Here is a 26346-nt window from a genome sequence, read left to right as displayed (position 1 = left end):
CCCACTGCCATCCTGGGCTGGGGTCAAGGTAGAGGGCTTGTCCATGCCCCCCAGGAGCCCATTCCTCACCCTGGGAGAAATGGTGTAGCAGGGACCCAGGAGACGAGCTTGGCCTTGAAGAGTGGGGAGGACTTGAGTGGCTGCGTGTGTCCACAAAAGGGGGCTGGGGGGCTGCTCGAGGGCTGGGAGCGGGGGAAGCCTGGCGGAACTGTCAGGAAGCCTCACCTTGTGTGGAACCAGAGGTGTCAACGCTCGGGGTCACACCGTTCCTCCTTTAGCTTTGAAGGTCTGTCTGCTGGAAATGAATCTCCTCATCAAGATCTTTAGAAGCCCTTGTAACAAGCGAGCAGTTTCCACAGCCCTTCTTGGGGTGAGGGTCCTTTTCTCCCCTCCTGCTGTTTCAGTGCCTCTTCTGTTTTCCTGTTGTCTCAGTGTTGAAGCTGGCGTCTTCTGCTTTCTCATGAAAAGTTTCATATCTGTGGGGTATTTTCCATCCACTGCTTCTGCTTAGCCAGGTCCATTTCACTAAATTTTCATGTAATTTTTTGAAACTCTTATTCTAAAGCTCTAAGATTTTAAAATGTGATAAAAATACAAGGTGATTTATAAGTGTAGTTTTTTATGTCAGTATATTCAGACTCAGTGTCTGTAGTTTCAACTCTCTCCAGCCTCTGCCTTAGCTGCCCAGTCCCAGGTTACCTCCACGTCTGCTTCTTGCCTTACTGCCTGGGGTTGCACCCGGGCACATGCTCCCTCTGAGAACGCTGCTTTGGCTGCCTTTTCCTGCTCCAGCCCTGGCAGCTCTGTAATGCAGAAATCACTGGTCCTGTAACCCACATTCTTAGAGGGTAGAGCCATGTGTGCTGAGTTGCTTTGCGACCCCAGGGACTGTAGCCCACCAGGCTTCTCTGCTGTGGGATTCTCCAGGCAAGAATACTGGAGTGGGTTGCCATTCTCTTGTCCACGGGATCTTCCCAACTCTGGGATCAAACCCACATCTCCTGTGTCTCCTGCATTGCAGGTGGATTCTTTACCCACTGACTCATCGGGAAAAACCCCGATGCTGGGAAAGGTTGAATGCAAAAGGAGAAGAGGGTGGCAGAGGATAAGATGATTAGATAGCATCACCAACTCAATGGACATGAATCTGAGCAAATTCTGGAAGATAGTGAAGGACAGGGAAGCCTGGCATGCTGCAATCTATGGGGTTGTGAAGAGTCAGACATGACTTAGCAACTGAACAACAATAGATAGAGTGTGGAGGCAGTTTTGTGAGTCACACCCACATGAAACAATAGAATGTATGTGTTCACAGGTAGCGAGGAAGGAAACCTTCATTTCACCTCTGTGTGTTTACAGCATGATGTCCAGGCCACGATGTGAGCTGTGTGTCATAGTCAAATACATTTGAAAGTCCCTGCAGTCTCTGATATATTGCTAAGCTTTTATAAAAGAAAGGTCATTTATCACTTGTCTCCAGTAAAATGGTGTGTGCCTTGGGAAATTAGCTGTCACCAGGCCAGGCAGGGCCCCCAGGAGTGCTGTAAAGGCTGTCGTGTCAGAGGGCAGGGGTCACTGAGGAGAGCTCCTGAGTGTGTCATACCATCTTGGGAGGCTAAAGAACAGTAGGATCTTGTGACAGCTTCTCTTCCACTGCTCCGTGGTCCCTCAGATCTCAGCTCAGATGCTCCTTCCCCAGGGGGCCTCTCCTGGCCCCTCTTCACATCTAGACCAGGCTCCTCTGTTAGATGCCTCCATAGAACCACAGTCCTCACTATCTGAGTACTTAGCTCAGGTTTCAATGCTACAGTTGCTAGCATGGTCATTATATTCTTGTTTGTACCCGCCACCCCACCACCAGTCTCCCAGAGCATGACTTCCACAGGCAGGCATCAGCTCTGTTTTTGTTGATGTACCTGCAGGAGCCAATGAAATCCCTAGCACATAGTCAACATCTGGTGAGGCCAAGACAGGGACACCCCAGCCCCAGAGCTGATCCACGTGAGTCATCCCAAAAGCCCTCTGCTGCCTTATTGCAGAAGGGGTTCGGAGGTCTCATGGCACAGGGGGATTGAAGGACCAGGAACTCAGCAGGGGCCTTGATCCCAACCCCTATACACAGGACACCCCCTTCCACCCCCCACCAATCAGGCCACTTCCTGCTGAGCCTAGTTCTCCAGGCAAGAAGCAGAACTAGAGACAGCATCTCCTGGGTGATGGTCCTTTCTCTGGCTTGGGATGGGGCACTATACTTCCAAGTTCCTTGTTGCAGTGAAGAGTTTGCAGGCCATTAAACAAGTTAGTTTAATGGGAACCAGCCTATTTGCATTCTGGGTCAGTGCTGCTGGGGTAGGTTTTGGCAGGGCTTCTGATTCGTGTAGCCGGGGAGAGGTGAGCTCATGTGGTGAGGCGGACGGGCTGGAGTGCTGGAGCCCAGGGTGAAGGCAGAAGTGGGGAGAGTGGAGGATCATAGGTACTTCTAGGGCTGTCAGCATGGAAAACGTGTGCTGGAAACATTTTAGCTTAGGCTGAAGAGAATGCAGGCAGGGGGCTGGCTCCTGTAACCCAGTGTTTATCAGAGACTGAGAATTGCTCACGGTCTGAGGTCTCATGGGTTTTAGAATTGCTTTCCCGTTTGAGAGGCCAGACCTTTGTGACCCCCCAGCATCATTTCCATGGCAACCAGCTGAGATGAGATGGGGCTTTTGACCTTGCAGGACAATTGTAACAGGAAGCGGATGGGCTTTTATATAGAAAATTTACTCTACAACCTGGAACAAGTCACATATAACTGCATCTCAGTTTCCTCATCTCTGCAATAGAGAAAGGAACACGGCATTCTTTTGATGGTGTTTGGAGGATACGTGTTGTCACATGATGGGATACCTTACTTTCATTTGTTCAGAAACTTTGTCACCGTGTCTGAGGTGCTTTTTGGTGTTACCGTAATCCCTGGGAAGGTGGAACAAGCATAGTATTTCTTTTTGTATGAAGTGTAAGTGGTGCCATTCTCCTGGATATTTGGGCATAGAATTCTGTTCACTGGACAAATGCTTGAAATCTGGGTTTTAACTTTCACATTGCAAACTATAACATTTCAGTTACTGCTGCTTGTTCGGGCCATTCTCGGGTAGCCCGTTGGTTCAAATTGCCATCAGCTGCAGCCCTGGCACTGCTCCTTGAAGTCACGCTGATGCGCGGCCCATGTGCCAAGCTCTCTGGTCCCTCATGCCCACATCCCACACTCTCTGCTCTGCTCCTTGCAGGGAAAGTGCGATGGCGGGACTTTAACCAGGAGGCTTACGTTGGCGGGACAATGGTCCGCTCCGGGCAGGACCCCTATGCCCGCAACAAGTTCAACCAAGTGGAGAGCGATAAGCTGCGGATGGACAGAGCAGTTCCCGACACTAGGCATGACCAGTAAGTGTCAGTCCACGGCTGGGCGCCAGCTTGACCACTTCCTGTCTGACAGTGAGTAACTTCCGTTGGGGTGCTTGTTTCTTCTGTTAACTCTTCAAAACAGTGTGTGCCTGTCTTCACAGGGTCGGAAAACTAGGAAAAGTTTGAGGCATGTTGCAGTGACACTTTACCTGCAAGGAAGGAAAGCGCTGCTTGAGGTCAAGTTCCAGTCCTCCTGACCCCCCTGGTCAGAGCATGAGAGTCACCAGGAGAAATGTGTTACTCCACTCGTGTGCACTGGTCCCTCGTTTTTAAAATCCATTCACAAAACAATTTTCTGTTGTTCACAACCTTACTGGGAAAAAAGAGTCTTGCTTACTGGGAAGCTTAAAGTTGGGAATGTTCTAGAGACCAGTAAAGAGAACGAAACAGCACCTCAGGGTTAAAGTTAAATTGAGAATAAACTTGGAACAGGGTCCTGGGGCTGTCTCCCCACTCCAAGTGCTCGGGGCACAGGCTGTGCTCTGCATCCGTCCCTTGATTCTCGGGGAACGAGGGGTTCTCAGGCACAGCATGGGAGGCCTCCAGATCCCTGAACATGTGTTTGTCATACTGACCACAGAGGTGGTAACATGACCCTCATGGCTACTCTGTGCCTTTGAGCCTTGCTGGCAACCGTCTCTCATTGGAACACTGTTCACATTGGGGGCCTTAGATGGTTAATCTGGTTTTATTATAAAATAAGGAGCTGCTTTTGGAGGGTAGCTGTTTTCCCTGGATGCTGCTAGGCCTTCCTGCTCACCAGGCTTCTTTTAGAGTTGTCCATCCATTATGTAAAGGTACGTGGCTGCCACATCCACTGTGATGCAGACACCGTGCTTGGATCCTGGGGTCCCAGCAGAGAAACCTCTCCTGCTCTGCCTGGTGGAGAGGACAGGAGGTGGGGGGCAGGAGGAGGTGCGTGGCAGTGTGCCCTTGGACAGTCTGCTCCAGACCAGTGCATTTAGGACACTCAGGCAATGAACGTCTAGGAGAGTCTTGAACTGTAGGCATCCAGGCAGGAGGCCAGTGACCAGCTCTGACAGGCAGCTCTTGGCCTGCAGAGTGCCAGCTGGGGTTCCGTGCCTCTGGCTGCCAGTTCTGGGTACTGAAGGGCCAGTGAGCTGGAGAGAAACAAGAGCCACCAGGCTCCATGTGAACACATGTTAACGCTTTTCCTCTTCTTTCCTGATTTCAGGGGGGTTTGGGTTGTAGTCAACTCTGTATACCCAGAGCAGCTCACAAGTGTGTACAGTTACAGTTCTTTCAGGCTCAGGAAGTTGTGTGTGTGTTTGTGTGTGTGAGAGAGATAATATATGAAACATATGATCAGTATATAAACATATATATTGTACATGATACTAAGAATCTCATCATTTTTCTAAATTTAGCCTAGAAGATTGTCTTTGCTTAGTATTTGTTATAACCTATTAATTTATGTTTAAGGCAGCTTTACTAAGCCCCTGTGATGGGCTGCTGGTTGGAGTCAGTATGGGTAACTGGTAAGCACCCTGGCTAGAATAGAAGTTCCTGAGCTAGGCTTCAAGGACCCGTGGCCTCTGGGTGCGAGGCCCCGAAGCTGGTACACAGTCGTATGTGGTGCTGCCTGCATGTCTGGGGAGGGTCGCAGGGGCCTGCGCCCCCACCACTCTCACTGCTCGGCTCACTGAGCCCTCTGGACCCGTCCTGTGCCAGTCACTCCCGTAGCTCATGGCTCGGGACATGAAGGTTGTCCTCACTGTATAGAGAGCAATGTTTATAACATGCCCTGTGCTGGGAGCAGTGGCTGAGGCCAGAAGGAGTTAGCATCGCTTCTACTTAGGAGACAGTCTGGGATTTGGCCTAAGCTCAGGAGACAGGTTCAAGTTCTAGCAGAATCTAGCTCAAAAATTGTTCCTGGTGACTGGAATCCACCACTTAGACCACTTAGAATGACATATCCATGAGATGGTGTGAGTTTTCTTTTACTTTTTGGTTTAAGAGCTGTTTTCCTGCGTGACCTTTCCTCACAGCTGAGAGAAAATGATGTTCTTTCTGATGCTCAGCAGTGCGCAGACTGGAGTTCTGTCTCCACCTCAAGTCCCTTAAATATTCCCAAAACTATATATATTTTTTCAGTTTTTGAGATATGAGTTTGTCCAAACAGATGTTTGAATATTCATCCTGCAGTGGGCTGTGTTTTAGGTGGCTTTAATTTTAGTTCCAGCTACTGTGTCATGTTCATCTGCATGTGCGAAAGGAGCAGCTGGGATGCCTGCCACGTTTGTTGGATTTGGGCTAAATTAAAATCTCCCCAAAGTCAATTTGATGCCTGGAATTGAGCCAACGTCCTGTCTGCAAAGACTCAGCTTTAGAACAGCCAGTATTATTGAATGTCAGGCTAAGGAGATTAAGTTACTGATTTGAATCCCACCCCTAACCCATATCTAATAGAGGGCTGTTAAAGCATTTGACATTCCTGTATAAATACCATATTTTTGACTCTGCAGCATCTCCCTTTGTGTAGACTGATGGAAATGGTTGCCTGTGGAATTCAGTCTTTACTTATGATAAATCTGTAAGCAGTGCAGGTAGAGGTTAAGAACAAAGGTTTGGGAGTCATAAAGACCTTGTTTGAAATCCCATTTCTCCAATTCCTAATCCTGTGGCCTTTGTCATTTATGAAATACTGTGACATTATGACGTTACGATCTGGTTACTGTGAGGGTTAAAGGAAATACTCCCAAAGGCTGGCTCCTCCTCCCCTAAGATTCTGTTCCAGACCCGCCTCCTTTGACCTCCTGCCCTGGGAGTGAGGTCCCAGCCTCTCCCTGCAGCATCCCCACCCACTTCTCTGGTTGATTTTTCTCCACGATCTTCATCACCACCTGCACACCATGTGTCTCACCTATTTATATGTTGATCTGAATGTACTCATTAAGGTCATGGGCTATTCAGTTTAATTCAGTTCAGTCACTCAGTCATGTCTGACTCTTTGTGACCCCATAAACTGCAGCACGCCAGGCTTCCCTATCCATCACCAACTCCCGGAGTTTGCTCAAACTCATGTCCATTGAATCAGTGATGCCATCCAACCGTCTCATCCTCTGTTGTCCCCTTCTCCTCCTGCCTTCAATCTTTCCCAGCATCAGGGTCTTTTCCAATGAGTCAGTTCTTCACATCAAGTGGCCAAAGTATTGGAGTTTCAGCATCAGTCCTTCTAGTGAATATTCAGGACTGATTTCCTTTAGGATTGACTGGTTGGATCTCCTTGCAGTCCAAGGGGCTCTCAAGAGTCTTCTCCAACACCACAGTTCAAAAGCATCAGTTCTTCAGCACTCAACTTTGTTTATAGTCCAACTCTCACATCCATACGTGACTACTGGAAAAACCATAGCTTTGACTAGACGGACCTTTGTTGGCAAAGTAATGTCTCTGCTTTTTAATATGCTATCTAGGTTTGTCATAGCTTTTCTTCCAAGGAGTAAGTGTCTTTTAATTTCATGGCTGCAGTCACCATCTGCAGTGATTTGGGAGCCCAAGAAAATAAAGTTTCCATTGTTTCCCCATCTATTTGCCATGAAGTGATGGGACCGGATGCCATGATCTTTGTTTTCTGAATGTTGAGCTTTAAGCCAAGTTTTTCACTCTCCTCTTTCACTTTCATCAAGAGGCTCTTTAGTTCTTCGCTTTCTGCCATAAGGGTGGTACCATCAGTGTATCTGAGGTTATTGATATTTCTCCCAGCAATCTTGATTCCAGCTTGTGCTCCATCCAGCCTGGCATTTCACATGATATACTTTTCATATAAGTTAAATAAGCAGGGTGACAATATACAACTTTGACATACTCCTTTCCCTATTTGGAACCAGTCCATTGTTTCATGTCCTGTTCTAACTGTTGCTTCTTCCTGCACACAGATTTCTCAGGAGGCAGATCAGGTGATGTGGTATTCCCATCTCTTTAAGAAGAAGGAGCTGTTTTTCTGGAACTTTCTTGCTTTTTATATGATCCAACAGATGTTGGCAATTTGATCTCTGGTTCCTCTGTCTTTTCTAAAACCAGCTTGAACATCTGGAAGTTCATACTTCATGTACTCTTAAAGCCTGGCTTGTAGAATTTTGAGCATTCTTTTGCTAGCGTATCAGATCATCAGATCAGTCGCTCAGTCATGTCCGACTCTTTGTGACCCCATGAATCGCAGCATGCCAGGCCTCCCTGTCTAGCACCAACTCCCAGAGTTCACTCAGACTCACGTACATTGAGTCAGTGATGCCATCCAGCCATCTCATCCTCTGTCATCCCCTTCTCCTCCTGCCCCCAATCCCTCCCAGCATCAGAGTCTTTTCCAATAAGTCAACTCTTCGCATGAGGTGGCCAAAGTACTGGAGTTTCAGCTTCAGCATCATTCCTTCCAAAGAAATCCCAGGGCTGATCTCCTTCAGAATGGACTGGTTGGATCTCCTTGCAGTCCAAAGGACTCTCAAGAGTCTTCTCCAACACCACAGTTCAAAAGCATCAATTCTTCGGTGCTCAGCCTTCTTCACAGTCCAACTGTCCCATCCATACAAGACCACAGGAAAAACCACAGCCTTGACTAGACGGACCTTTGTTGGCAAAGTAATGTCTCTGCTTTTTAATATGCTATCTGGGTTGGTCATAACTTTCCTTCCAAGAAGTAAGCGTCTTTTAATTTCATGACTGCAGTCACCATCTGCAGTGATTTTGGAGCCCAGAAAAATAAAGCGTATGAGATGAGGCAATTGTGCAACAGTTTGAATATTCTTTGGCATTGATGTTCTTTGGGATTGGAATGAAAACTGACCTTTTCCATTCCTGTGGCCACTGCTGAGTTTTCCAGATTTGCTGGCATACTGAGTGCAGCACTTTAACAGCATCATCTTTTAGGGTTTGAAATAGCTGAACTGGAATTCCATCACCTCCACTAGATTTGTTCATAGTGATGCTTCCTAAGGCCCACTTGACTGTGTCTGGGGTTATTATTCAGACATCTCATGGCACTCGTTAAACTTAGTATTTGTTGAGTGAGTGAATTGCCTGGCTCAGTGGCAGGCATATGGTGAGTACCCAGTAAATTTAATATGAAGAGTTATAAAAGAACAAAGGTAGATGAAAGGGAGATTTTTAAACAGTAAGTAAGAGCTGCTGAACTGCTGATGATGCTTGTGTGGTAGGTTCTCACAGGACTGGAAAGTGATGCACTTATAACCTACCCCTTACTTACTGTGTTCTGGGGCAGAGCCAAGAAATCAAGTTCAGAACCTTCCAAACAAACAAAAATCTATACTTTGGGGTTAGGTTTTATTTACCTTTTTAAGTGTGTAACAAATACTGTGCCAAGAAAAAATATTTATATGAAGGAAGAAGTGTAGAAAAGCCTGCTCTGAGTGAAGTACTGGATATGACATACTGGAACTCTTAGAGTCACTTAGAAATTAGAAAAGTGGTGGCCCATCCCAGTCTTGAACAGTTTCTCAGTTGAAAATAAAGATTTTCTACCTCAATTAATGTTATTTGAAATTTCAAATAAATTATGAAAACTTAGCAAATTAAACCAATGGGGATTTTTTAGATGCCTTTTCAGATGACTTGTTTCTCCCCCCCTTTACCTTTGGAAGCTGTTTTTCCTCTCTTGACGAAAGATCATGGGAAGCAGCATTGAAGGTGGTGAGAGGCGGTCAGATTCGGGCATATTCTGAAGGCAGGGTCAACAGGATGGGCTGATGGATGGCCAGGCAAGGTGGCTCAGGCTGAAGCCCCTCATGAGATGGAAGAACTGTGAGTGGTAGGTCTAGGGGACACGTCAGCAGGTAAAATTCAGACAGGTTAAGTCCAAGATGCATTGGGCATCCAAGGCAGACAGACTTGTTCTGTTAGTGTTTGGAAATGTGTGGGAGAAAGGTCTTAGCGGGAATGTCGGTTTGGGAATGTTGAGTGCACAGATGGTATTTTAAACCATGAGCTGGGGCATCATCCCCCAGACAGTGAACATGCACAAGGAGGAGAGAGGCCCAGGGCCCTCTCTGGATGATCTAACACTGACAGCAAATTTAAAACCCAGGCTGACCGGAGTCCAGTCCAAGCACTGTAGGGGCTCAAACCTCAGGCAGTGCCAGGACCCCAGCAGAGATGCTCTGCTACCTTCTTTAGAACAGAGCTATTGAGAGGAGAGGGTTGTCCCTGCGAAAGCCTTTCCAGAATCTGGCTCAGAAAGGCTTTGTGTTGTGTTCTCTTTTCTGGTGTTTGTCCAGAGCTGCATATGATGGGGAAGTGAGGTATACAAGTGGACTGGAGCCTGGGACGTGTATGGAACATCATTCTGTCTGCTGGGGAGAGCTCTAGATGGTTTACTTTAAAATTGTTTATATAAGTGAAATCAAATAAACCCTTTGGGGAGAAACATTACTTTGTTTTCTTCTCTCCCACATCAGCCAGTACTGTGCCTTTTATTTATTTATGTAGGACATGACTGAAGCGACTTAGCAGCAGCAGCAGTAAGTCTCTTAAAAGGGAGAACCACTTAGTTGAGGAGCAGATTCCTTCAGGTTTCAAAAGTTTAAATCATGAGAGACTTCCTTCTGTGTTGACACCTTTCCCTTTTATCATTAAATTAAAAATGAAGGGTTTTAAGGCATTTTTTAAAATCTAAAACTGAAGTATTGCTCCTGAGACTAGAGCAGCCCAACCATGACCCCATGAGGGTCCTTCTATGGGAGAGAATTTCATCCACGTCACACACCTGATGGGTTTTCTGGCAGCCTTTCCATCAAGGACAAAGTGTGTTGATTCAGTTTATAAATTACAGTTGTAAGCTTTTGCTTTGTTTAAGAATCACTAAAGGACTTGGTTTTTCTGTTTTTAAAGAACTTTGTTTTGACCACTCTTAAAATGTCTGGCTTTAATGCAGCCCAAACAGAGATCAGAGCTCCTGAGAGGCTATTTTTTTTTTTTTTTTTAAGAAAGTTTCAACCAGCGGGCTAGCACTACAGTAATGGGCTGTGTTCATTGCTCTGGTGGCATGTCAGGGTTGCATTCGGTTGTCTTAGGAGAGTGGCTAATCAGGATTAAGGGCTGTGGGAGGGATACCCTCCAGACTTCTCATTGTTATTGGAAAGAGTAAACATTGCTGAAGCCAAGGAAGCGTTCTCAGGGTAAACTCAGCAGCTTGGCATGAAGCTCTGAAGGCAGTTATTGTGAGATTCAGTCTTATTTTTAGGAGGCAAGAGATCTGGAGAAACAAGAGGAAGCCCAGCTCCGAAGGGCATTTCTGCTCATCAGTGGGTATGGGAGGGTCTCTCATTTCCGGGGCCCAAGGCTTTGTTTCATATCACATTTTTCTTACGAAAGTGGCATTTTATAAGCGTACACAACCAAGTCTCTGGCATGGCTGCTGCCAGCTGCTCTCCATTCAAAGGGTCAGCCAGGGGCCTGGTGGACCCCCTCTGACGCTGTGGGTCCCTGTAGGCAGGTCTTGGTGGATAGGGCTGGCTTCTCAGAGCTGGGCCTATTGCATGCTCTGGGTTTCAGCGGCCTCATTGGCATTTATGACTGGCAGGGCTGGGTGTAGTGTGACAGTGGGACTTAAAAGCCTGTCCAACAGTAACCACAACACATTGTTGGGCATTGTGAGGGCGTCCTGGCCTGTGCCCAGCCTTTTACATGCTACATCTTACTTCGTCTGAGTCAGCAAATGTCACCTTCTCCAGGTGACATCATATGCAAGTCCCTGAGACCTCTGTCCAGGCACCTCCCTGTCTAGAGCCCTTCCCCCACAAGTCTTAGCTGTTAACAATTATTGTGTTGTGTGGTTTATTCCAGTCCATGCAGCAGGCGGGAGAGCTGACTACTGCTGTAGGGCAGGATCACCTGCCTGGCATCACACATGGTGGGCAAGGGGCAGGCAGTGAGGGGAAGGGATAGAGCTCTGGGTGCCAGGTTCCTGCACACAGTCCCATGTTCTAGACTCGGTGCCTCACCATCTGCCCTGCACAGCTGTCTTTTCTGCTGCCAGTTTTCAGGCATGAGGGCTGAATGCAGGAAGAGCTGGGTGTTGGTAGCTTGAGACATCGTTTTCCTAGCTGGACACATACTGACAGAATCCTGAGAAATTGAGAAAAACCAAGGTTTTTGTCCCTTTTTTCCAGCCTCAGGTTCTCAGGGCAGTGTAATTGCAGAACGCACTGTTTCCGTTCCCCTGAAATGTTCTTGCACACTGGGGGCGGTGAGGCTGCTGCCTGTGTGCCGTCAGTGTGACCCCCCCCTGCCCCGGCATGGGAGGCGGGCAGGTGCGGATGCTGAGCAGCCAGGCAGCCAGAGGAGGCCAGCTGCAAGGTGCTTTGCTTCAACCCCCACCCCCAACTCCTCGTGAGGCCTGACTTGCATCTTGAGCACCAGATTCAAACCAAAGCCATGCCATTGCCTCTCACCTGTCCCTTTGCTTTCTGTTCATTTGTTTTTATTTTTAGTGTTTTCATGAAACCAACTCCAAGTTTTTAGCACCAGGACCACTGTCTTTTGCCCTTTATATGTTCTTCCTTTAGGATCATTTCAGGCCTTATGTGTATCTCAAATAAAGAATACTCTGGGCCTGAGGAAACATTTCTCAACATAATAAAAGCCATTTATGACAAACATGCCACAACCAATATAATATTCACCTATGAAAAGCTGAGAAAGCCTTCTTGCTGAAATCTGGAACAAGACTAGGATGCCCACTCTCATTGCTTCTAATCAACATAGTATTGGAAGTCCTAGCCACAGCAATCAGACAAGAAAAAGAAATAAAAGCTATCCAAATTGGAAGGGAAGAGGTAAAATTGTCATTTATATTCAGATGACATGGTACTATATATAGGAAATCCTAAAGACTCCACATTAAACTACTGGAACTGAGAAACACAACAAAGTAGCAGGATACAAGGTTAACATTTGGAAGTCTTTACACTAACAGTGTTCTATCAGAAAGGAAATGTAAAAAGAAAGAAAGAAAGAAACCCCCTTTAAAATCACATCCAAAAAAATAAAATACCTAGCAATAAACCGGACCTAAAAGACATATGTTGAGAACTGCAAAACATTATTAAAGGAAATGGAAGCTGATTCAAAGAAATGGGAAGGTATCCCATGCTCTTTGATTGAAAGAATATTGTTACTAATAAAATGACTTTCCTACACAAAGCAATCTACAGATTTAATGTTCTCCAAACCAAATTACCTATGACATTTTTCATAAAACAAGAACAAATAATTCTAAAATGTGTATGGAACCATAAAAGACCCAGAATTGCCAGAGCAATCCTAGAAAAAACAAAGCAGGAGGCATGACCCTCCCAGACTTCAGGCATAACTATAAAGCCACAAGAATTAAAACAACGTGGTATTGGCACAAAAACAAACGTGGATCAGTGGGACAGAATAGAGACCCCAGAAATAAACCCATACAGCTGCACTCAGTCAATCTTCGGCAAGAGGAGGTAAGAATATACAGTGGGAAAATACAGTCTCTTTAGCAAGTGGTGTTAGGAAAGCTGGACAGCCACATGTAAATCAATGAAGTTTTAACACACCCTCACACCATACACAAGAAGAAACTCAAAATGTCTTAAGACATGACACCGTAACACTCCTAGATGAAGACGCAGCAAAAACACTCTCTGACATAAATCGTACCAGTGTTTTCTTAGGTCAGTTTCCCAAGGCAATAGAAACAAAAGCAAAAATAAACAAATGGGACCTAATCAGACTTAGAAGCTCCTGTATGGTAAAAGAAACCACAAACAAAAAGACAACCAAAGAGTAGGGAAAAATATTTACAAATAAGGTGACCGACAAGGGCTTAATTTCCAAAATACGCAAACAGCTCATACAACTCAACAACAAAAAACAAAGGAGCCAATCAAAACATGGGCAGAAAACCTGAATAGACCATTTCTTCAGAAAAGACATACAGATGGCCAACAGATACATGAAAATAAACTCAATGTCACTAATTATTAGAGAAATGCAAATCAAAACTACAGTGAAGTACCACCTCACACTGGTCAAATTTGCCATCATATAAAGTCTACAGATAACAAACGCTGGAGAGGGTGTGGAGAAAAGGGAACCCTCCTACACTGTTGGTGGGAATGTAGGTTTGTGTGGCCCCTATGGAAAATAGTACAGAATTTTCTCAAAAAACTAAAATACAGTTGCCATATGATCCACCAATCCCACTCATGGGCATATATCTGGACAAAACTATAACTTAAAAAAAAAAAACCACTATGGTTTCACCATCTGGTTCTGTTCTTCTGATGGGTTCTATTCTTTCCACCCATTCCGTGTTTCTTCTCCTCTCCTTTCATGCTTCCTTTGGACTAAGTATTTTCCGCACCATTAACTTGGCAATTAGAATCTAACATAAATGAATACTCTCATTTCCTCCTGGACAAGGCACAGACCACTTCCCCTCCACTCCCTTTGATGCATTATTGTCATTTGGTTTAATTCCTTATTTACGTGCAAACCCTACTGGATATCGTAAATTGGTTTTTTACAGCAAATATCCTTTGGATTTATCTGCATATTGATATTTCCATTTTCCCTCATTTTATCTTTTCATTTTCCCACCTGGTACGGTTTCCTCAGTTCTCATAGCTTCTGTGAGTATTTCTTTCTGTGCCAATTTGCTGGCAATGAAATCTGTCCTTTCATTTTATCTGAAAAAAATCTTTATTTCATTTTCATTTTTGAAGAGTGTTTTCACTGAATAGAGATGCCCAGGTTGACAGTTACTTTCTGAACTTTTACTTCACCATTCACTTGTCTTCTGGCCTCCATTCTTCCTGGTGGAATATCAGCTGTTAGTCTTATCATTGCTTTTTGAAGGCATCTTGACTGTGTTCTCTAGCTGCCTTGAGGATATTTGTCTTTGGCTTCAGCGGTCTCATTAGACTGCTCCCCACCCTGTCATCGTGTTGAACATGGCCAGAGTTTCTGCTCATCCCTGAATCTTCCAGCTTTGTACTGTGTCTGTTTTTCTTGTGCCCCATCTTCTCTCCCCACTCCCTCTGGGCTCTAACTACATCTTTGTTAGATATTTCTGCATGTCCTGTGTCCCTCTTATGCTATTTTCTATATTTTTTAGTTCTTTTTCATTCCTTGAGCTTCAGTCTGGACATAATTCTCTTGGCCTGCCTTCCAGCCCCCTAATTCTTTTCCCTGCTTTGGAAATCTATTCTGCTTTCAAACCCACCCATTTAATTTTAATTTCAGTTATTACATTTTGCTGTGTATGAACAGATATGGAGATATTTACAGTCTGTAGCTGAGGTTTTCTTCCTCTGAAGAGGATCTAGTTTTGCTCTCTGGCAGGCACTTAGAATGGGGCAGATTGCCTTGAGTCTGGAATTGAGCTGAAACAGAGCTGGAGTTCGGTCTTTTGTGAGAGAGCTGGCGAGCATCCAGATCTCTGTGCTCCTGCGCAGCAGCCCACTGGGATTCTCCCTGGGAGTCCGGGCTGTGAGTCAGAGGCCCTCTTCCTTATGGACTTGACTCCAGTCTGGCCCCCCAGCCCCATGCCACCTGCAGCTCCATCTCTCCTCCTGGCTCGTTCAGCCTCTTGGCTCCGCACTGCCTGGGGGAGGAGGATCAGAGAGTGTTGGACTTACTCCCAGGACTCCTCTTCCTTCTGAGAACCTGGCCCTACAGCACCTGGCTAGATCGAGAACCCAGATGCCTTTTCGATCTCCAGTTCCTTCAAATCAATGTTTTTGATGTGTTTCATCCAGAATTTCTAGTTGCTTTCAGTGGGTAGGTTGATCTACAACAAGCAACTTTTTACTATCACCGAGAGCAAGAAAAAGCTGAGTGTTCTATTTGGAACTAAATTCAGTGGGAAGTTCACAGTTCATAAATTTTGTTTTAAGCAGCAATGTCTGTCCCAAAAGAGAGTACATAAAAATAGAGTGGACTTGAAGTTGGGAGGTGTAGCTTCTGTTACTGTCAGACTAAGGTTGAAATAATCTCTTTAAACCCTGGATTTCTTAGCTACAATTTTTCTTAGGCTCAGATGTCTATGAAAGAATTTCATAAACTGCAAACAGCAGTACAAACACAGGATATGATGTTGTTGTTGTCTGCGCCTAGTGGCGTGTGAGTGTGTGCAGCTGGCTTCGAGTGCTCCTGATGTGAGTGTGGTGTGGAGGGCAGTTGCTCAGCTTCCCACGTGTGACACTGAGGGGCACCTGGGTCTTCTCGCTGTAGCACAACATTGGAGTGTTTCATTATTGACCAAAAGCAGTTGGAGAAACCACTTTGAAACAGCAGTCCCACCTGTTTCAGAAGAAATCAGGGCAATTAAAATGGAGTCAGCAGAGTGTTGCTTTGTAAATGAGATGAATCAGTGGGTCTGAACAAAACCCATCCTGTTTCAGCCACACTTTTAAATGAGTTGCTTCACCATCACCATGGAACCATGAAACAATTGGGGGAAAAAATCCTTTTCAATGGAAGTCTTGAATATTTTAGGAAATAACCCCAATATTATAAAATGTGTTATAACTTTGTTTGTCATTTAGGCTGCAGATTCCAGGGATTCTTTTAACTTTTCTGATGAGCTTGAAAGCAGCAGTGTTGTCCGCGGGTGTACCCACACGCTTACCCCCAAACATCCGCCTGCTTGCCCTTGGAACTGGCCCATCCACACATACTCTGGCTGTTAAGTGCTAGTGATGGAATCTGTGAGAACCCAGATTCCCTTTCAATCTATAAAATCAAAAGTACAGACTTAGAATAATATTCATCTTAAGTACATTGGATCAACCATGATTTCCCCATCTGACAATGATGAAAGAAAGAGAAAAATTCATGTCTGTGAAAATTCAAGCCTATTAAAAGAAGAAAATATTCCAGTAGGAATATTGTACTTAGATTCAAATTTTTATACTATTCATTGTTGATTTATTTTGACTCTTGCATTTCTGCATTCATTCAGTAAGGATTTGAGTGCTTGCCTTGTGACAGGTCGCCAGGGAAAGAGCAATGAACAAAACTGATACAAAATTGTTTTTGCCTTCTTAGAGCTTATGTCAGGGGAGTGAAAATAGAAGAGAGTGAAACAAATGATCAGATTATATGGAATAAGACAGTGTTAAATGCAATAGTGAGAAAACAAATATGGGGATCAGATGTGTAGGGATCAAGGTCAAGGGTTCAGTAATAAATGGTGGTTAATACAGCAAAAGGAACAACTGGTGAAGTGCAAGGCCAGCCTACAGAATGGGAGGGAGGACACGTTAGCACATCGTATTTAAAGAACTCATATAAACAGCAAAAGTAATAATCAAAGGTTATCAAAAGGTAAGCAAAGGACCACAACAGGAAGAGACATTTTTCCAAAGAAGGTAAAGATACCTGTTTCATGTTCCTGTTGGTAAGATGGCCAACGGGTGCATGAAAATGTGCTCAGCATCAGTAATCGTCAGGGAAATGCCAGTCAAACCACAGTGAGATAATCACTTCACACCTGTTAGATTGACTATCATGAAAAAGATAACAGATAACAAGTGTTGGTGAGGATGTGGAGAAGAGGGAACCCTTGTGCACTGTTGGTGGGAAAGTAAATTGGTGTAGCCACTGTGGAAAATGTGTGGAGGTTCCTCAAAAAATAAAAAATGAAACTGTTGATACCATGCCACCCAGCAATTTCACTCCTGGGTATATCTCCAAAGGAAATGAAATCACTGTCTCAGAGATAATCTGCACTTCCGTGTTCACTGCAGCATTATTTATATTAGCCAAGACGTGGAAAGCCCCCTGGTGGCTCAGACAGTAAATAATCTGCCTGCAATGCAGGACTCTCGGGTTTGATCCCTGGATTGGGGGGATCCCCTGGAGAAGGAAATGGCAGCCACTCCAGTATTTTTCACTTCACTTCACTTTCAGTATTCTTACCTAGAGGATTCCACGGACAGAGGAGCCTGGCGGACTACAGTCCATGGCGTCTCAAAGAATTGGACACAACTGAGTGACTAACACTTTCTTTCTAAGACATGTAAGCAACCTCAGTGCCCACTGAGGGATGAATGGATGTTACCTACTTGCACACACATGCATGTACAATGGAAAGTTATCTAGCCATAAAAAAGAAGGGAATTCTGCCATTTGTGACTACATGGATGGATCTTGAAGGCATTTTGCTAAGTGAGATAATTCAGATGAAGAGAAATAAATACTATATGATCTCACTTACATGTGAACTAAAAACCTCATCAGATTTGGCTCCCAGAGGCAGAGGTAGAAGGTGGAGGAATTGGATAAAGGTAATCACAAGTTACAAACTTCCAGTTGTAGGATAGATAAGTTCTGGGGATGTGCTGTGCAGCCTGGTGACCATAGTTACCACTGCCAGGTGGGATATTTGAAAGCTGCTAAGGGATCCTTCCTGACGTGTCTCCTGTGTCTTCCAGTAGCTAGATGCATACCGTTTGGTATAAACTGCACAACACTGCAGTTGCTGTTGGGCAGTCTACTTTTTTCACTCAGTGATACACAGAAAACATTTTGAATCTAGTGTTCATATTAAATGGCTTTGTATATTTGCTCTTCTGTTTATCTAGTTCTCTGCTGATGGGAGTGGAGTTTGTTTCTTTACTTCTTTAATGCTAACGGTATTGGGGTGAGTATTTTTTTTGTAACCTCTTTGCCCATTCATTTGAAAGGAAGTATATTTTTAAAAGTCAGTACATTATTTAGTTCTGAGAATCTACCAGAATTTTATCAGTAAATTGCTGAATTTGGTTGGTATTTTATTTGGGGTCTTGAATTAAGATTCCTGATTGAAATTATCCATGGTCTCCTCTGTTCCCTTCCCTCTTCCTCCCTTCATCTGGCTTTGGCTTTACACTTATGCTAACTTTATAAAATGAATTTAGAACATATGTGTAAAAAAAAAAAGATGCTTAAGAAAAACTTATTTATAAAGGAAAAGGAGTTTCTTGAAATTCACCTGTAAAAAGTCGTCTAAACCTAGACCTGTTTTTGTTTGAATCAGTGTAATCCTTGGATAACTTAAAATTCCTTTATGGATATTGACACATGGTAAATTTTCCTGTGCTTCACTTGAATTAATTTTGATAACTTATAGCTTATTATAAATGCCACTTGGTTTTCAAGTATATTGGTATAATATCATATTCATATGCACTTAAATCCTTTTTCTTGTTTAGAAACACCAGTGATTTGTCTCTCTGCCTTTTTGTTTTGTTTTGTTTTTCTGCCTCATCTTTTTTGCCTTGTATAGTTTCAGGAAAGCTGCCATAGCTCCATGCATCATAATTACTTTCAAGGCAGGAAGCAAAGGGGTCCAAAATAGTCTTTTCTTTAGGGACTGTCTGCTTTTATCAGCAAAGTACATCTTTTCTGGAATCCCCCCAGCAGACTTTCTGTTACTATTCGTTAACCAGAACTAAGTCATGGTTATTGGTGATCATGGTGGAGGCTAGGGAAAGGGGTGTGTCTTTGGCCAAGCAGAACTCATCTCTAGGGCTTGGCAGTTTGCCCAAAACAAGCTCTATAAGAAGGGAGCAAGAGGGGTGTGACTTTTGTGTTACCAAGATGGTTGTGCCCTTTTTCAGGCGTGCACAAGAGAGACTCCACGACATTGCAGTCAGAAGTTCTGAGCATAGACGCAGTAACTGTCAGTGTCAGGAAGCAGGAATCAGATAACTTCATCATCCTTTACCGTAACATACCATCATTCTGCCATTAATTAGAAATTAATTTTTTCCCCCAAGATTCCAAAAGGATGCTGTTACACTTGACATGAGCAAGGTCTAAGGAAACAAGATACCACCCTAGCTTTGGTTGGAGAGGGTGGGAACAGGTCATCTCAAGCCAAGTGCTGGGTATTCGTTTGGTTATTTGTGTGAAACCCTGATGGGCTGGGGCAAGGAAGGTTCTGCTTCCAGTTACAAAACTCTTCTGTTTGCCTTTCATCCTTGTGAGGAAGTAGGTGAAAATTTTATCTTTGTACAACAAGCAAAAACATAGAGTTAACTGTCTTTGAAAAGTACCCAAAAGCATCTTCTGTGACAACGTCAGTGTCCTTAAAAGTCAGAACCACAACAAGGTCTGTGCACTTGAATCTGCCATCCCTCCAGTCCCAGCGATTATTTGACCCGAATTTGGGGGGAGGATTGAAAGAGAAGGATGCAGGACAGAGAAGAAAGCCGGTTGTCTGACTAAAGCCAGGAGGAGCTCACATGATCAACCCCAAGACAGCAGGGAGCAGGTCTTTTCACAGAGCAGTGCAAAGAGAAACTTGGAAACTTGAGTCCGGGAGGAAGGTGGAGGTGACCTGTGTCTGTGGAACAGGTGGGGACCCACAGCTCTCACTCTCTGATAAACGGTGTGCACCCTCATCCCGAGAGGGTGGCTCCCTGCATCGGAAGGGGTAAGAAGTTCAAGCTTGCTTTCTCTCTGCTCTGACTTCCCCAGCCATGAACAGGAGGTCCTGCCTGAAGTGCACTTGGAAGGATAAGAACCTCAAAGGGCTTCATCCAGGGCTGTTATTTTCTCAATGTTCAGTAGCTCTTCACCCTTGAAAAAGTTCTCAGTTAAAATTTAGTATCTGTAAAACTGGAGGCAGTAAAGGGCAGGTGATACTCTTTGAATGAGAAAATAGTTTGCTTTCTCCTAAAGGCCCTGGCTGAAAGCAGCAAATAGAAGCCTGACATGCACTCCCTCGGGGCCGGGAGAGGACCTGTGTGTTCTGGGCAGCGTGTGTTCTCCATGGCTCTGCTGCAGCGTCTTCAGTGAGGAGTCTGTACTCATGGACCGTCTGCTACCCTTTCACCTCTGGAATGCTTGGCTTTTCCAGGGGATCAGAGGACTTCAAAGGGAGAGTGGTAAACACAACAGACTCGCTTCTGGTGTCTCGAGAAGGGTTTCAGACACCTTCTCGTTCTTGGTATAAGAACACACTCCTGTGGTCAGACGCAGCGCAAGGTATGAGAACACTCAGGTGAAGCACTGGGGTGCTTTGGACTGAAAACTTCAGAGTGAGACAGACCTGCCACGATCCAGGGCTAATTCAGATCCCCTGCCAACTGGATTTTTAAGAAGCTTAATTTCAGCTGGGTCCTGCAGAGGTTTTAAAATACCTTTGGATTTGATTCTTTTCCATTTTAAAAGACCTGTATAGAATAAGCCCTCTAGCTATTAGGACTGATCAGAAATTAGTTGATTAGGTGGAATATCATGTCATTATCACTGCTTGAAGGATTATTAAGAGTGTATTTTAATGAAATGAACATTATGCAACAGCTGTTAGCCCTCTTTTTTACCTTCCTGCTTTTGTAAATCCCATTTCCAACTCCCATTTTACCCTCTGGCCTCCCTAGCCCCTTGGAGCAAATGCACTGCGGAGATGGCAGTGTGAAGCTGACCCCTTGTTCAGGATGTGTTGAAGTCAAAATTCCTGGGATTGAGGCTCTAAGGTCTCTCCCTGCCCTGGGGCTGGAGGGAGGGCCGGTCTGAGTTCAGGGTGCCTTGCTGTGAATCCAGGTTCCAGCTGTGGCTCCCACCGTCTTCTGCAGGGCCCAGGGCTCTCTTGGTGCACTGCTTCACGGCCAGGAGGGAGCTTCTAAAACTCAGATTCCTAGGCATCACCCAGACCTACTTATGTGGGCAGAGCCAAGGTGTCTGCATGTTGACGACCTGCTTTTGGGAGAGTCTGGCACTCACTTTCTGTGAGTGATGCCCGTGAGACCATGCCAGGACAGCTACCTGGCCCCAGAGCACAGTGGGTCCTGATGAGGAGCATGCCCAGCCCATGGTTGGCTCCAGATGGGATGGGCGAGTGGCTTCAGCTGCACAGCTTGTACTGAAAGTTCCAGCTCCCGTGGGGACAGCTGTGCCCACTGCCAGGACGCAGTCAACTCAAACAGCAGACCTGCCTCTTCCTTCCTTTGAATAGAAAATGTGTTCCCTGTGGGCGAGGGCAGAGGACAGAAGATACTTTCGGGGCCTCAGCTGGGTCACCTGCTATTCACAGCCTGCATCCCAGGCTCTGTGTGGTAGGACCCTACACACGCGCACCTCCACGTACAAGCAGAGGCAGAGGGCCTGGGAACTGACAGTATATTTTGATCGGTTCTTTTGTTTTTTGAAACCCCTGGCCCTGCCACCTGGGCTTGACCCCGACACAGTCTGTCTTGGCTTGTCTCACCTGGACCAAGAGTGCACGTGGAGACTGGCACCTTTCCAGGAGCTCTGCCTGCTGGAGAGACGACGCTCAGAGCAGCCCAGTGCTATCTTTGCTGTCCATCTCCCCAGGCACCACCTGCATGTATACCTTGGCACAGGACCAAGGCAGGCACCACATGACTCTTGCAGCGTTAGAGCTAGTCATTACACCTCCAGGCACCTCTTCCTCTTTCACCCCACCCTCCTCTCGGTTGTGTACAGAACTGCCTTTGCTTCTCCAGTGATAGTCTGGTTGGACTTTTAAACTGTAAGACAGATCTGTGACTCAAAAAGGCAAACACACACACACAAATGATGGGGTAAACCTCAAAATAGAAGAAAGGAAATAATGAAGGAGAAAGAAAAATTGAATAAACTCTAAAAATAAGAAACAGGATTATATAAAGCTTGATTTTCAAAAATTAGAAATCTCGAAGAATACTGATAAATGTAAAAACCATGATTAAATAATGTTAGGAATAGAAGAGCAGAGCAGACATAACTATAGACAGAGTAGAGTTTATGAAGATTATAAGAAAACTGTGGGTACACTTTTATGCAAATTTGAAAATTTAATGGAATGCTTAGTTTTCTAGGAATGTGGAAATTACCAGAGTTATTCAAGAAATAGAAAAATATGAATACAAGCCATGAAAGATCTTTTCAACAGTAAGAAGTTTATCTTCCCTGAATTCTTCCCACTCTAGTGGGTTTGCATAGAACACAAACTATTTTAGAGAATTTCTAGAAAAAGAGGGAAAGCTGCCTTGTTTGCTTCTTGAGGGCACGAATACCTTCTTGTGAAACTGGAAAAAGAAAGTAGAAGAACAGAACATTGTAGACCAGCTACTATTATGATTATAGAGTCAAAAAATTGGAAACCAAGTACCAGTGTATCTAATATTGCTCTATTAAAAAAAATCATAGCCAAGTGGAGTTTCATTTATGAATACAAAAATGATAGAACAACATGAGATATATTAATATAATATTCCTTCTCAAAGGATTAAAGGAGGAGAGCTATATGATCTTCTTAATAGATGCAAGGGAAAAAATCATAAACTTTATTTGGCACTTGGACTTTCCTTAATCTGATTAAATGCAGTTCAGTCGCTCAGTCATGTCCGACTCTTTGCAACCCCATGGACTGCAGCACACCAGACCTCCCTGTCCATCACCAACTCCCAGAGTTAACCCAAGCTTACATCCATTGAGTCGGTGATGTCATCCAACCATCTCATCCTCTGTCGTCCCCTTCTTCTCCTATCTTCAGTCTTTCCCAGCATCAGGGCCTTTTCCAATGAGTCAGTTCTTCGCATCAGGTGCCCAAAGTATTGGAGTTTCAGCTTCAGCATCAGTCCTTCCAATGAACACTCAGGACTGATCTCCTTTAGGATGGATCTCCTTGTAGTCCAAGGGACTCTTAGGAGTCTTTTCCAACACCACAGTTCAAAAGCTTTAATTCTTCAGTGCTCAGCTTTCTTCACAGTCCAACTCTCACATCCATACATGACTACTGGAAAAACCATAGCCTTTGACTAGACGGACCTTTGTTGGCAAAGTAATGTCTCTGCTTTTGAATATGCTATCTAGGTTGATCATAACTTTTCTTCTAAGAAGTAAGCATCTTTTAATTTTGTGGTTGTAGTCAATGTCTGCAGTGATTTTGGAGCCCCCAAAATAAAGTCAGCCACTGTTTCTACTGTTTCCCCGTCTATTTGCCATGAAGTGATGGGACCAGATGCCATGGTCTTAGTTTTCTGAATGTTGAGCTTTAAGCCAACTTTTTCACTCTTCTCTTTTACTCTCATCAAGAGGCTCTTCAGTTCTTCTTCACTTTCTGCCATAAGGGTGGTGTCATCTGCATATCTGAAGTTATTGATATTTCTCCCAGCAATCTTGATTCCAGCTTGTGCTTCTTCCAACCCAGCATTTCTCATGATGTACTCTGCATATAAGTTAAATAAGCAGGGTGACAATATACAGCCTTGATGTACTCCTTTTCCTATTTGGAAACAGTCTGTTCTAACTGTTACTTCCTGACCTGCATACAGATTTCTCAAGAGGCAGGTCAGGTGGTCTGGTATTCCTGTCTCTTTCAGAATTTTCTGCAGTTTATTGTGATCCACACAGTCAAAGGCTTTGGCATAGTCAATAAAGCAGAAATAGATGTTTTTCTGGAACTGTCTTGTTTTTTTGATGATCCAGCAGATGTTGGCAATTTGATATCTGGTTCCTCTGCCTTTTCTAAATCCAGCTTGAACATCTGGAAGTTCACAGTTCATGTATTGCTGAAGCCTGGCTTGGAGAATTTTGAGCATTACTTTACTAGATTAAAGGTATCTGTAAAATGTCTATGGCAAACATGATGCCTTATGAGAATTGAATTGCATTCACTTTGAAGATGAGATGTTCTCTACTACCTTTTTTTATTGCATATTGCATTGCAGGCCATAAACAGTGCCTTATTGAGACAAGAACTGTAAATGTAGAAGTGGTGTAAAGAAAAGGACAAAATGTGGATGAATCAATGGGTGGAAAATCCAAGAGAATATACAGATTCTCAGGACTAAGAGAGCTCAGTTAGGTTTCTGAGTGCACAGTCCACGGACTCCAGCCATGGCCAGCAGTGGCCTGTGAACTGACTAGATTGTTTCTTCTGTTAAATGGTTGCTCATATTCTTTGTCCATTACTTGTTAGGTTTTTACCTCATTATTATTCGATGAGAGGAATTTATATATTCCAGATATATCCTCTGTCAGCCATAAGTACCACAAAAATCTTCTCCAAGTCTGTGGCAGATCCTGTTATTGTGTTTAAGATGTATTCCATCAAACATACTTTTTAATTTTGATTTTTTAAACTGTGGCCCTGGGATAATATTTTAGAAGGGGGTTTTTAATAATCAGCTCATAAACATATGAAAAGATATATGCCCTGTCTAGTAAACAGGGAAAAGAAAATTAGAATACTAAGAAGCTATTTCATATCTATCTGGTGGGCAAAATTTGATGCTATCGGGATGGTGAGAATTTGGAGCACTGTGAATGCTGCCCTTGTGGGTGGGGTAAAGCTGGGAACAGCCTTCGAAGATCAGCTTGCTGAATAGCATAAATCTGTGACTAGGAGTCGTCTGCAGGCAAATGATGCAGAGAAACTTTCTCACACATGCAAAAGGACAGTATCCACGACTGCGTTATTCCTAACAGAGAGATTGACTGTCAGCAGAAAGGGATTGGATGTGGTGTGTTCCTGCAAGAGACAGCTGTGCGGCAGTGGGTGTGAATGAAACAGAGCCACGTGTGTCAAAGCAGGTACATTCCCAAAAGTGGAGAAAGCAAGCCACAGTGCAGTGTCAGCCATGCACAACACAATACTCCATTCTATTTATGAAGTGGCTCAGACTGCAAAGAATCTGCCTGCAATGTGGGAGACCTGGGTTTGATCCCTGGGTCGGAAAGATCCCCTGGAGAAGGAAATGGCAACCCACTCCAGTATTCCTGCCTGGAGAATCCCATGCACAGAGGAGCCTGGTGGGCTACAGTCCATGGAGTCACAAAGAGTCAGACACAACTGAGCAACACACACACACACACACACACACACACACACACACACACGTGGTTTGTTGAAGAAATACTGAGGAATACTGATGAACCAAACTTAGGGTAGTGTTACCATTGGTGATGATGGGATTTGAGGTAGGAAAGATGTACCAGGACTTTAACTATTACATGTCGAGTTTTATTTCATTTAAAAAATCTTAATCAGGTACCAGTGTTGCAGAGTATTAAGATTTGAAAAAATGGAGTGGAGGGTGCTTAGGTGCTTGTATAACATCTTCTAGATTTTATGTTTACGATATCTCACAGACATAACCATGATGGTGGTGGTGGTGACGACCTGGGAAAAAGCAGGCCTGCTGCCTCTCTCCCCAGTAGGCCACAGGATACTCATTACCACACCTGAGTTGATCATGGTCCAAGACTTGATCCTTAGCTTTGCTAATTTGTTTTTCACAACAAACTGTGGAAAATTCTTAAAAAATAAATTCTTAAAGAGATGGGAATACCAGACCACCTGATGTGCCTCCTGAGAAATCTGTATGCAGGTCAAGAAGCAACAGTTAGAACTGGACATGGAACAACAGACTGGTTCCAAATAGGAAAAGGAGTATGTCAAGGCTGTATATTGTCACCCTGCTTATTTAACTTATGTGCAGAGTACATCATGTGAAATGCTGGGTTGGATGAAGCACAGCTGGAATCAAGATTGCCGGGAGAAATATCAATAACCTCAGATATGCAGATGACACCACCCTTACGGCAGAAAGCAAAGAACTGAAGAGCCTCTTGATGAAAGTCAAAGAGGAGGGTGAAAAAGTTGACTTAAAGTTCAACATTCAGAAAACGAAGATTATGGCATCCGGTTCCATCACTTCATAGCAAATAGATGGGGAAACAGTGGCCGACTTTTATTTTTGGGGGCTCCAAATCACTGCAGATGGTGACTGCAGCCATGGAATTAAAAAATGCTTGCTCCTTGGAAGAAAAGCTATGACCTACCTAGACAGCATATTAAAAAACAGAGACATTACTTTGCCAACAAAGGTCCATCTAGTCAAGGCTATGGTTTTTCCAGTAGTCATGTATGGATGTGAGAATTGGAATATGAAGAAA

The 26346-nt window shown here is 44.3% G+C and overlaps 1 protein-coding gene across 1 annotated transcript in view; it reads left to right on the top strand.

Annotated features, from left to right (window-relative positions):
* Positions 1-26346, top strand: part of GALNT2 (polypeptide N-acetylgalactosaminyltransferase 2) — a 96335-nt gene that overhangs the window by 19681 nt on the left and 50308 nt on the right. The window contains exon 3 of the mRNA XM_010839945.1: positions 3267-3420. Within this exon, the coding sequence (XP_010838247.1) occupies positions 3267-3420 (154 nt within the window). The remainder of the gene's footprint in view (positions 1-3266; positions 3421-26346) is intronic.

Source organism: Bison bison, unplaced genomic scaffold, assembly GCF_000754665.1.
Source record: "Bison bison bison isolate TAMUID 2011002044 unplaced genomic scaffold, Bison_UMD1.0 scf7180017864138, whole genome shotgun sequence".
Classification (NCBI taxonomy): domain Eukaryota; kingdom Metazoa; phylum Chordata; class Mammalia; order Artiodactyla; family Bovidae; genus Bison; species Bison bison.
This window is presented reverse-complemented; position numbering and strand designations above follow the sequence as displayed.